The following is a 12,864-nucleotide window of genomic DNA, read 5'->3' on the forward strand; positions in this document are numbered from 1 at the left end:
TTCGGAACAAGGCGGGGCTTCACTCTCTGTAGACTGCAATCATCTCGTGGATTGGGGTAGATTCAGGGATTTAGGATATCATCCGGGCAGTTTGAATTTCCTTCTGTTTCAATTTCGCATGGCCGCGGAGCCCGCAGATCCCAAAGAGACTGCAGCCGGAGACTGCGGCCTGCTCCGCAATCTTTCTTGGTTTTTGAATGTGAAGTCAATGGACAGAAAGAGGACAGGGTTCCTCACGGTGCACAGTGTGAAGTCGGTATCTGCCAAAAGACTCTGCAGCCAGACTTTGGGAAAACTCCCCTAACCACTGGGTAGGTTACAGTGGTTGGGCATATGCCCAGTTATACTTTCTGCCTCTGGAGTCTCAGTACCTTTTCTTTGAATTCACATGTCTCCCCATTTGCACTGGGTCCAACCTTTCAGCTGGAACAATTTTCTGAGATGGCAATAGTAGCTTTCAAGCAGTTTACTGACTGGGTCTTCTGCCTGGTTTTGGGTTGCTGCCATCCCCTAGAATGCTGCTAGGACAGCACCCCCACCTCTTCTGCTATCTGTGATATCCTAACGTGCCTCGAGCTGTTCTCCCTATCCTGGGATTGTTTTCTGATGGACTGTCATTTTCACGGGTTCCTCAGTCTAACCCGGGAGGGGGGAGCAAGGGGGATGGGGATGGGGAGGGATTGGGATTACCTTGCTGTTTTCTTTGCTTCTGGAATGAAGGTAGAGATTGTGAGAAGGCTGGTTGTTCCTTTCCTGCGATTTGGGGATGGTTGTTGACTCAGGGTGGGTACAAGCCCCTGGACGCCAGATTCTGTAAACCACACATATGCCAGTAGCCCGGACTAACAGGTTATTTTGCCATGCCGAATTGGATTTTGCCAATACGTCCCCCGAGTAATGCCCTCTAGTCTCCAGGGTTGTTGATTATTCATGATACTCTCCCTCAGAAGTCTTGCTGCTCTCATGTCTATTTTCTTCAGAGCAGAGGTTCAACTTCACTTCCCATAGACTGACTTTAGGAGTCCTCTCGCTCTGTTGCTGCTTCATCTTGGTCTTCTGGTTCATCCTTCAACAACTGCATCTTTTTATTGGGTCACTCCCAGCGAGTGTTTGACCTGGGGAGGGGGGTGCGGAGAGGGGCGAACCACCTTTGGGGTAAAACAGGGACTTAACCTAACTTTCCCATTAAAGTGGGTGGCTCACTAACTTTTTTTCAATTGATTACTATTTCGCCTTCGACCTGCCCTGGAACATTGCAAAATTGCCTTTGGGGGTAGTTGACAGCCTTTGGATATTTTGCCTGCACTCACAAATGAGTTCAGGGAGTTCTAGGCCAAAGGCTAGAATTTTAAAAAGTTATTTTCTCCTGTTAGAATGAACACTTGCTACACGAAGTTTATTGACTGTTGATTTGTCCTTGAAGTGAATTCAGTGGTAGAAGTGGGCGGGAGCGGTCGGGAGCGGTGCTCCTCTACTTTTAATTAAGTTTTACCGTTCCTATACTTTTATTTTTAAAAAGAAACCGTACTGGAAGGGTTTAGTTTTAAAATAAGTGTAGGAAGAAGTTGAAACTTGCAATTTCAGTGCACTGCACTGAACGTTCCCCTAAACAGCAGGCACATGTGTTTGGGGGTTTGTATTGTGCATGGGAGGGGGCGTAGGGATGGGTTTTGTTGGGAGCGGTGCAGGCCAGTAGGGAACATAGTTCCACTACTTCTTTCCGTACACTTGGACCACTGAGTGAATCGCGTTGGCAAGTGTTGAAATGTATCTACATTTTATAGTAGTATTGTGCTCTGTAGGAATTGTTTTCCACTACTCATTCTGATAATTTGTATTGTTATACTGTGTATATGCCCATATTAAAGTGGAGGGTTGGCTATTTTTCCAATAGGTTATAAACATGTATGGTCCCTTTTTCTGCCTATCTTTTGCCCCTGTGTTCGGCCCGACTCTAATCTCCAATTCATAATAAATGTGAGTGGTGTCTGTAGGACACTGTACGTGAATGTGCATGCCCATAGGGGTGTTTACCTGGTTTCTAGACTGTCTGGCTCTCTTGTTCCCATTGTCCCCTGTTCATATATGTTGGGTGCCTATCCGAGTCTGTTGACCCATATATAGGCAGTGGGTTGAGGAGGGTCCTTTTAAACGTTTATTAGTTTTATGGTATCCTAAGTATTTTCTAATGCTGTATTTTGTGTGCCTTTCTTTGACCAGATGGATCTATAATGTAGTAAAAGTATGTTTTCAGTATATCGATGCAGGGTTTTTTGTTTTTAGAGCTCATTGTGGATTAATTGTTTCTTTGTGACAGCCTGCTACCCCTACTTGTCACTCAGTACACATTACTTATCTTAAGAGGCTTGGCTTCCCTTTCTTGACAGTTGTTAGCTCCACATTATGGTCAGTGGATGTAGATCTGAGGGTTGTACAAAACCTGCCCCAACAGCTTCTCTTTAGAGTTGGGTGTACTGTCCGTCCGTCTAGGTTGGTGGTTGTACAACCCTCAACAAAGGGTTGTACTAAAATACTGGTAAGTTTGGTAATGGGGAATTGGGATGAGGACGTGGGTTGACTAACTTTGTACTGAAAGAATATAAATTGTATGGGATTAACACAATGGTACTGCATATGGAATTGCTCAGTGCCACTGTTTGTTAATCTTCAATTTGCCCCAGTATGTTGTAGGACAAGGTGAATGTTCAATATAAATCTTATTCATGTTATTGATTTACCTCACTCAGTTCTTAAAACTTTGTTTCCCCCCTCAGTTAGGATAGAGGAAAATGGAGTGGACGGATTTCCCGGCGACAGACCTTTAGACCGTGGTAGAAGAGGGCGTGGAAGAGGTAAGACGAAATTGATTTGTCTTTGCGAGAACATGACTAACAGTTGCTTGGAAGTACTGTAAATGCACAGTTGTGCTATCATGGGTGTTGTGATGGATTTTCAGAATCAGCATTGTTGATCGTTTCTGAGCAGCTAACGTATTTTGAAGAACCTGGACCAACACTAATTTCTGGCCAAACTTTATCTGGGCATTGTGGATAAGCAGCAACTTTTAGTCTTTCGGAGTGCGTGGGAGTGGTTAAGGATTTAGTAAAGCAAACCAGAGCACCATTGATGATAAAAGTTAAACAGAATGTATAAAAGCAGTTCTTACAGTTCCGGGAAAAAATGTCCAGAGAGCAAAACTGAGTTGCTTACAAAAATGTATCAATTTTTATTTACTGTGATACAAAAAATATACAAGATAGTCAATTAATGAGACAATACTTTAAAGAAAATTACATTATATGACACGGCAGCATAGGTAAACAGAACACATGGCTAAAAATAGTCCATTTATCAAAACCACTCAAAGTGCAGCATTCAAACCATACATCATTCATAGTGACATTCATCCAAACACTGGCTAAAAATGACACAATTGTATAACAGTCGGGAGTGAGGTACACAATCCATGCATCCCGACTGATTATTTTAATATTTAGAAATTGAATAACAAACAGCAATAGAAATAATGAAAACTGTATCACATGGGATCCCCAAACCTGTTGGTTTTGTTTTTCCGCCTGTCCTGACTTTTAAGTGAAGTGTAGCGGCAGGCGTAGCTGGCAGCTATCAGCAGTGATTGTGCTTTCTGTGCTGGTAACGGAAACGAGGTGAAAGGTGGAGCCATTGTGCTGTGAGGAGATGCTAAAGGGACGTCTCCTTAAAGCGTCAGCGTAGCAGCAGGCTAAGCTGGCAGTTGTCAGCAGTTATCGGCAGGTATCGGAGCTTCTCAACCCGATATGAAATGTTACTGTAAAAAGTGAAGGCAACCCGCTCCTGCCTTGGTAAACCGCATTAATCTGCGAGTAGCTGCCTGTGCCATCTGAGTTAATTTGAGTGCTTGTCAGGTTGCGATTTGGACCAGATAAAGGGGCGAACGAGCTTTGGACTACATGTGGGCAGGTGCCTTCTTTCATCCATCCTGAGTAGGCTGGCTGTGCTTGGACAATTTGTACCTGCCAAAGTTATGTTGACATTTGTTTGCTACTATAAGGGCTTTTTCTAATTGCCTCAAGCCCGTTTGACTTTCTGCAAGACCGCTCTATTGTTGGAGAATGCAGAGTTCAAGGCAATCTAACGTTCTCTTCCTATCCGTCTCATTTAAATAGCCTCTAGTGACAGCGGGTAGTTTATCCAGCCCATTGAGCGAGCAATGTTACGAGAAACAAACACTGCATCAAAGTTCAAGGCTTTTAGGACTGGCCTGAGGAGCCAGTCCAATACTGAAAACATGCCATAGCCTACCCCTCCAAAAGCTGGTCCTTCGATTATCTCTCCTGTCATGCAGGTTTTCGCAGTCTGTTTTATGTCCAGGTCAACATCTGCAAAGTTGACTCGGGAACTCCTATGAAGGACCCCTTATCAGATGAACCTGTGGAAAACATCTCTATGGCTCATGAACATTGACCTAATATGGGGAAGCTGCAGAAGAACATCACCAAAAGCAAATTAAGCAGTGTAGTGTGCCCTCCAATGTCCCCTATAGCAGGGCAGGAATTCACTGACTACTTCCCTAAATCATTGGGTTTCAGTACTGAAATATGGACTATGAATCCTACTAGATGTACAGCTATTCTAGAATGTACTTGGATGAACCTGCTAACTGATATGAGTATCATTGAAACACGCTGATGCGGCTATTGGAGTGAACACTACTGAAGAGCAGGAAAGTGTGAATACCAACCTGTGATGCTTTGTGTCCAGGTTCTCTTACAGACTTGACTGATTTTATGGCACAGGAGATTGGGACTATAGCATCCCCCATCCCTTCGGAATTTACAGAGCACACAGATGATGGTCCTATCTGTTGGACAAGAATTGATGTAGTAACCCTGTGGGAGACTACGCAACCCTTGTCCTATTAGGTAACCCACTTATTGTTATAGGTCTGTAATACACAAGTTGGTAGTGTGACTGAGCAGCCAGACTTCTCAGGAGGGGTAAATGTCAGCTGTAGAGCTGTAGCATCGACATTCACCAATCCACGTATCCAAATAACATTTGCGCTCAAGGTTTTCTAGTAAAATAATTATTTAATAGTCACTTTTGAATAAGTATTCTTTAAAAAGGGCAATGTGCAACAATAAAAATACACTTAAATACTTACTCAAAATCAAGTCAAAGCTAGTAGATGCTCTTTAGAGATGCTTCATACACACTTCCTACACCCTGAGGTGACTTCACTAACTAGGACAGTAATGACATTTATGTATCACTTTTGCACTTTGTAAATTCTGATGTTAGAAAGGAAAGGTTAAAAGAAGGAAAAAGGTGAAACGGGTTCTCGGAGCATGTGAGCACTTTAAATCTTCCAATGAAGTCTAGATAAAACCTTTCCCAGCAATATTAGTTAAATACCAATGGATCACCTTTGAGGGACAGTAAGAATCAGTCAATTGAGTAGAAGAGTCTGTGGGGAGCTAGGACAGCCAAAGTCAATTGGAGAAAAGTGATTTGATGGAGGAAGTAAAACAAAGGTTTAAGAACTTATGTAAGCATATGAAAGCTGAACCTCTGAAAAGGGATGCAGAAAATATGGTTGCTTATTAGTAAGGATGTGGGTGCGTATTGGTAATAGATTAATGGTCTGAATGTTCCATTATTATTGTCTTAATCCTATACAGGCCTGGAGAAAGACTGGGGAACTCGCTTCTGGGAATCCCTGGTCTTCAGATCACTTGCTGAAGTTTCAGTGGGATTTGATTTGAGGGTTGATAATGATCGGGTAGGTGTCCTAATTAAGACTTCTAGGCCCTCTAGGGTGGTTGGCCCTAATGGTCTAACTAATAGTACCTTGAGGGCCGATCCCTTTAATTGAACAAATGCTCTAGTCATTCTGTTTAAAAGCATAATTGAGATACAAACTCTTCGACTGTCTTGATATACTGCCATAGTGGTCCCTATATTCAAGAGGGGTACAAGATCGGATCCAGGGAATTATATACCAATATTTCTTTTGGATTCAGGCAGTAAGATCTATGCATCCCTCTTAATGCCCCATCTAGAGGCTTGGGCAAACGAGGCTAATAGATTTTCAATTTTCCAAACATGCTACCGTGGAGGTCACACTACCAACCTGAATGGGTTGGTAGTAAGGGCCTTTCAGGAAAGTTCATGATAGATAGACCTCTTGGGAGCTTTTGACCAAGTAGACCGTAGGCAACTGTGGTGGAAATTGGACTCCTGGGGCATGCCTAGTGGGATGTAAAAGCGTAGTATCTGCCTTCATGAGAACTCGTGGCTGAATGTTCCCTTGAACAGAGAGGCTTAAGGCAGGGTTGTAAACTCGTGCCATTTCTTAATTTCGATGTATATGATGTCCCGACCTACTTAAGGATGGCTTCTTTGGTTTCTCCCAGTTGGGTGAGGAGAAAATGTCATGGCTAACATATGTGGATGACTTCTTGTTGTTTGACCATACACGGGTAGGCATAAGGAGGCTACTTTGAGCTTTCTCCAAATTTGCTGCTGAGAATGGTCTATTAATGAACCCAACAAAGACAAAAATCCTCTGCTTCAGCAGAGGGAAGAAAATGTACAAGTTTGCTTGGCTCGTAGAGGGGGTTATTCTTCTGCCCTCCCCAATTTTCTTTTTTTTTTTTTTTTTTTATATTCCTGCAGGCCCCTCTACACTTGATCTACAAAAAACCCTGACTCAAAAGACTGCTATGCTCTCCAACCAATTGGCGATTGTAAACTAAAAAATGTGGACGTTATTCAATCCTATCAGCTTTAAAATTTTATGAAGGGAAATGTATCCCTAAAATCATCTACTGTCTTGAATTTTATTTCAGGGTGGTTCTGAAATGGTTAGATCGGGTAAAGGCTAGACTCTGGAGGAGAATTCTGGGAGTTCCAAACTGTGTTCCTATCGCAGCCATTAGATTTAAGCTGCAATTAATAAGATCTCGAGTGCGGTGTAATTGGTTGCAATTATATTTGAAGCTATTTTCCCCCTAAAGAGAAATCGCTGTAAGGGTCATTGAGTAAGACTAGGATATTGATCCCGATAGGGAAGAGTGTCCATTTTTTGTCAGATTTGCAAACCTACGAGAACTCAATTTTGGAAGGACTGAGTGACAGTTTATTTTATGGCCAACCCTGATAAGGATCCCTTGCGATCAAGATTGGGTTGAGACAGATGCATTCATAGTTACAAGTCTGTGAATTATCTGATGCATGAATACAAAAAAGAGGAACAGTTCCTCCATGCTCTATTCTGTTTCCTTGCTATATCCGCAGAGCAGTGTTCCTACGTTTTCCATGGCATCTGATCCCTACCGTTGAGATTTTACATGGGAGGGGTGTTGATTGAAATCAACAAACAAGTGTGAAGATTTTGTAAAATACATGAGAGTATAGAAATTGCCAAACATCTCATTCTAGAGTGCCCAGCCATGAACAACTTGCGCATGAGCGATCTAGGAAAGTTATTTCTTTTAGCAAATTGGACCAATGACAAGTCAGTGGAAAAGGTGTTTTAAACTCCCGAAATGTGTCTGATGCATTAGCGGTTGCATGTTTTTTAAATAGATTACTTATCTTCTACATCAACTGGATTGATTTTTATTGATTTAAATTAGCTGTGTATATTCCCTTTGTGTTTTTTTTTTAGTTTTATAATTGTATGAATGGATCTATTTAGATTTCTAAAATCAATGAACCGAAACATCTGAGTCCATGTAGTCCATAATTGGTGGTATAAGTATTTAACTCGCTGGGGCTAATGATATGGAACATCAATTGTAAAGACACCATTTCTGGTTAGGGTATTGGTGGAAATCCTTCATAATGGGGGCAAATCCCAGAACCTGTTACTCCCCAGCAGAGATCCCCTCCGTTTGGAACAGAGAGGATCTCTGCTGGGGAGTTACCCTGCCCCCAATTATTGACTTCAAGGACTCAGATGTTTCGGATCATTGATTAGTCACCTTGATTGGAACCACTGGTGACGCAAACTGAGACCAATATACTTCAACACTCCCAAAAGGGCTTACAACCTTGGATATACTCTAGGCCTTGACAACGACCAGGGGTCGAAACACATGTTGGCTGGCTTATCTTTATCACTGAAGAATAAATACAACACTTCTCTAGCATGGGGACTGGCATGGATTCACATGCTCATTCCCTGTCGTCCGGCTGGGAATCCTCGGTAAAAGAAAAAATCTGTTTGTTTTGTTTCTGAACTCTTTTTCTACTAGTAGCCAATCACTGGTCTCTGGGTCATACTGCCCCAGCCAATGACTGCCCTCTACTTAAGCCCCCCCCTCTGGCAGCCCAAAAAGAGAGGTGATGGCTGGAAGGTTTAGACTGAATCTTAACCACTGGCATTGCTTAGGGCTACCCTCCAGACCATCGTTCTTCGCCTGCCAGGCCATTACAGAAGGGAAAGACCATATGCCAATCAGGCTTGGTCCCACCCCAAAAGGGGCAGTCCAGCCCGAACTGCTAGGTCACATCCCTTCTGCACGAGACCACAAGCATCCCCAAACATGTTTCGGCCTTGTTGGGCCGCATCAGAGTAGCTTGGGTCTCTAGGCCCAGCAGGCACGGGACCCACGTCTGGGCATACCCGTCCCACTCGGGGTGACAAAGCAAAAACAGAGGTGATGGCTGGAAGGTTTAGACTGAATCTTAACCACTGGCATTGCTCAGGGCAACCCTCCAGACCATCCTCTGGCAGCCATTCAAGTGTTGGGGTGTCCTCATGCTGTAGCTCGAGCTTTTACTGTGTTTTGTGCTTTTTCGAAGCGTTTACTGTTATGTTTTCGGTCAATCGAGCCTTAAGCTCCACCGATTCTACTTCCGATCAACAGGGACCCGTTTTCAGAATTTTCAATGCCTCTCAAGGGCATCTTTTTGTCGGGTTTTCCACTTCTTTGAGGATTCCAGAAGATCTTTGAGGCCTACCCTGCGTGGACATGTCCCAGGACAAATGAAGCATGACGCCTGTTGGATCCAAGCTGTTCAGGAGCTGCCCTGGATGCGGACTACAGAACGCCTTTAAGGAGGATGAGCACTCTCGGTGCCTCTACTGCCTTCACGACGAAAAATCGCACGTGGAGGAGGACTGTGCGTTTTGTAAGAACATGTCTGAACGACAATGAAGGATCGTCTTACTCGGCTCACCAACTGGATGGAGGGTAAGAGCCCAGCAGCGGGTGAGAAGAGGAAGAAGTCAGAGCGGTCTTCTAAGACCTTTGAGGGCGCTCTGGCGACGGGGGCCCAACAAAAGGCAAAGCACTGCGAGTCCGCGGGCACCAGGAGCGCCGACCGGTCGGGCTCCTTAGCTGCCAGGCAGGGCGCATTATCACCAACACCATCAACTACAAGCCAACGCTCTGGCTCGGTGAAGAGGAATTTGGAGAACCCGGGTAAGCTTCAGGAGAAGCCCGGGTTGATCCCGACGGAGATAGCCGAAGGGAGTGAGACGGCGACCCTACCACCCCCAAGGTGAAGGCCTCGGGCACGCCCAAGGTCGTGAAGGCCCTGATTCACCCGGCTAAGGCCTCGATTGAAGGAGTCATGGCGGCCCTGGCAAAACCTACAGAGGCTTCCCCAGTGGAGACTGCTTCAGGGGCTAGAGTTTCCCTGCCACCCCGGAGGGAATCTTTTCTGCTTATCGAGAAGACCCCCGTGAAACCCCAGCAGGAGAAAGAGGGGGGGGGGGGCACGGTAGCCATAACGGACACCACCTCTGAGGATGAGTTGGCTAGCGTCCAATGGATCCGGGACGAGAATTCTGAGGAATCCAGGGCCCACGGGAAGGATCCCAATGAGGCCGACTAAGAGAGCGACGGGTGCCCGTACTAGGGGACAATTCAGGTATCTTGATGGCTATACAGGCCCTGTTTACGGAGATGAGGACAAGGATGCCCTTACCCCCCACCGATGACCCAGCGGAGTCTGGACTGTAGGGGAGCCCACCTAACAAGCTGAGGCGAGTCCATCCTCCTCCCCCCTTCCAGCCATTACCCCCATCCCCTCCTCCGAGGACGACGGCAGTGATGACGAAATGGACCTCCCTTCACCACCTCCTCGGGCCTCCCCTCCCGATGAAATTGGTTCCTTCCACGCCATGGTCGCCAGGACATCTTCGGGGCAGAAGCTGGAAGAGCTCAGAACAGAAGGAGGGCTTCCTCTACCAACGACGGGAGGCCAAGAGGAAGACTGTCCTCTCAGTCCCGTGACCGGTACGGGAAGAAGTACCGGGTCCCGGACTCCGCACCGATGTGCCTCAGAGCGCAGCCGTCCCCGGATTCAGTGGTCTCTACGGCGGCCAAGAAGAAATTGGCGGGGGCGACTGCCTCAACTTCCATTTCCACCCCCGGATGGCGAGGAGAAGAAGCTGGACACTATGGGACAACAAGTTATCTCGGCGGCGGCAGAGACTATTAAAGCGGCCAGTACCCTTGCGATTGTGGCACGCTACGACAGGGAGCTGTGGTTCAAGATCGCTTCCCTCCTGGACTTCCTCCCGGGCGACAAGAAGTCTGAGGCCCTGGAAATCCTACAGAAAGGCAAGGTGGCATCGGACCACGCCATAACGGTTGCCACGGACATTGCCGACACCGGTTTTTGCCAGATAGGCAACAGCATTTGCCTTAGCCGGCGCGGTTGGCTCAAGGCCAGCGATGTCTGCCAGGACGTGCAGACCAGGGTTCCCGACATGCCCTTCGACGGGAACAACCTGTTCGGCAAGACAGTGGACGAGTCACTGCAGGCCGTCAAGGCGGACACAGACGGCTCGGGCCTTGGGTTTTCATCAACAATGGCCATCCTTTTGGAACTCAGGAGGCAAGCAAGGTGCCTCCAAAGGATTTGGTGGTGGTTCATCGTCGTACCGCCAAGCGGCCCTCTCCTTATCGCAGGAAGCCTACAGAGGATGCAGCAAGACCAGAGGATACCATCGTCGTCACCGAGGAGGCCAAGATGGCAAGGCTGCGACGAAACTGGATTGAACTGGCCGTGGCGTCGAGCCAGGCACCCCGGTGGGAGGCCGGCTGGGAAAATTAGTTAGCGTGTGGGAGTCAATCTCCACTGACCGTTGGGTGCTAGCTGCCCTGGCCCGGGAGCATACTCTGGAATTTCAAAAAAGGTATCCCTGTATTCCACCCGTGGCCAGGAAGGAAAACCACGTCCCACAACTGCTTCTGGAGGTACGAGCAATGCTAAGAAAGAGAGCCATAGAACTCGTCCCAAAGAGGCTGCGGGGCTCTGGAGTGTACTCGCTGTACTTGCTCATCTGGAAGAAGACCAGCAGTTGCGACCCATCCTGGACCTTCATCGTCTAAACAAGCACATAAAGTCCCAGAAATTCCGGATGGTCAGCCTCCAGCACGTGCTGGGACAGCTGGAGGAAGGTGACTTCCCATCGTCGCTCGACTTGGAGGATGCCTACTTCCACATCCCCATTCTAAAAGGACATTGCAAATTCCTACGATTTGTGGTCCAAGCGCAACACTATCAGTTCAAGGCCCTTCCCTTCGGATTGAAGTAGACGCCCAGGGTGTTTACCAAGTGCCTAGCACCAGTGGTGGCGTGGCTGCGCTTGCAGGGGATCGACGTCTACCCCTACCTGGACGATTGGCTCATCTGAGCAAAGTCAAGGGAACTCTGTCGATCACACAGCGAGGACCGTCCAACTGCTCACAGACCTGGGATTCTCAATCAACTTTGTGAAATGCCACTTGGGAACGTCGCAAGACGCCCAGTTCCTGGGAGCCAGACTCGACACAATGGCACGATTGGCTTTGCCGTGGGAGGGAAGGACGAAGGCCATCCTGGGCAAGGTACAACTGATGTTGACCATGGACGTGGCCAGGGTGAGATCCATCAAGTCCCTACTCGGAATGATGACCTTGTGCGCCTCTGCAGTGGTTGCATCCACAGCCTGCATGAGTTCCTTGATGCCCGTTGGATGCAAGCGGCGGGCAGCTTCGAAGACAGGATCTCACTCAGCGAGACTTTCCGCCAAGCGATCCGTGCACCTAGTGGCGGGCATGGACTTCCAGATCCTGACACATCAGGAGACTGTGACGACGGACGCCTCCCTGGAGGGATGGGGAGCGCACGCCGGAGATCTCCACTCAAGAGGCCTTTGGCTCCCGAAGGAGAGGTCACTACACATCGTCCTGGAGCTCCGAGCCATTTTCGGGGCCCTCAGGTCATTCCTTCCGTCCCTCAAGGGCAAGGTGGTAAGGGTCTTCACAGACAACACCACCACGATGTTCTACATCCAGAAGCAGGACGGCACCAGATCCCCAGCCCTATCCAAGGAAGCGCAGGATCTGTGGCACTGGGTCGTTGCCCAAGGGATGTTTCTGGTGCCCTTCCATCTGACAGGAATAAAGAACACCATCACTGACTCACTCGGCAGGGAACTGCGCTCGTGCCACGATTGGGAACTTCAGAAGGATCAAGTGGATCTCCTATTCGGACGATGGGGCAATCCCCGGATCAACCTATTTGCGACGGCGACCAACGCCAAGTACCGGAGGTTCGCCAGCAGGTTTCACCAGTTGGGGAGCATGGGCGATGCCTTCTCATTCCCCTGGGACGGCCTGTTCCTGTATGCGTTGCCCCCCCCTGTTGCCGTTGCGACTCATCCGTCAACTCAGACGGTCCCGGTGCAGGATGATCCTCGTTGCACCGGCGTGGCTGAGGCAGATCTTGTTCCCGGACCTTCTGGACATGTCAGCACCTCAAACTACCAATGGATGCAGATCTCCTCGCTGGGGAAGGAGGCACCAGCCTCCATCACGACCCAGGATCGCTGAAACTGCAGGCCTGGCTCCTGTAGCA

The 12,864-nt window shown here is 47.6% G+C and overlaps 1 protein-coding gene across 11 annotated transcripts in view; it reads left to right on the forward strand.

Annotated features, from left to right (window-relative positions):
- Positions 1-12,864, forward strand: part of UBAP2 (ubiquitin associated protein 2) — a 1,758,279-nt gene that overhangs the window by 364,189 nt on the left and 1,381,226 nt on the right. For all 11 annotated transcript variants that reach the window (XM_069626852.1, XM_069626853.1, XM_069626850.1 and 8 more), the window contains exon 6: positions 2,775-2,852. In XM_069626852.1, coding sequence (XP_069482953.1) covers positions 2,775-2,852 — 78 coding nt within the window. The remainder of the gene's footprint in view (positions 1-2,774; positions 2,853-12,864) is intronic.

Source organism: Ambystoma mexicanum, chromosome 6p (assembly GCF_040938575.1).
Source record: "Ambystoma mexicanum isolate Mex_15411 chromosome 6p, UKY_AmexF1_1, whole genome shotgun sequence".
Lineage (NCBI taxonomy): Eukaryota > Metazoa > Chordata > Amphibia > Caudata > Ambystomatidae > Ambystoma > Ambystoma mexicanum.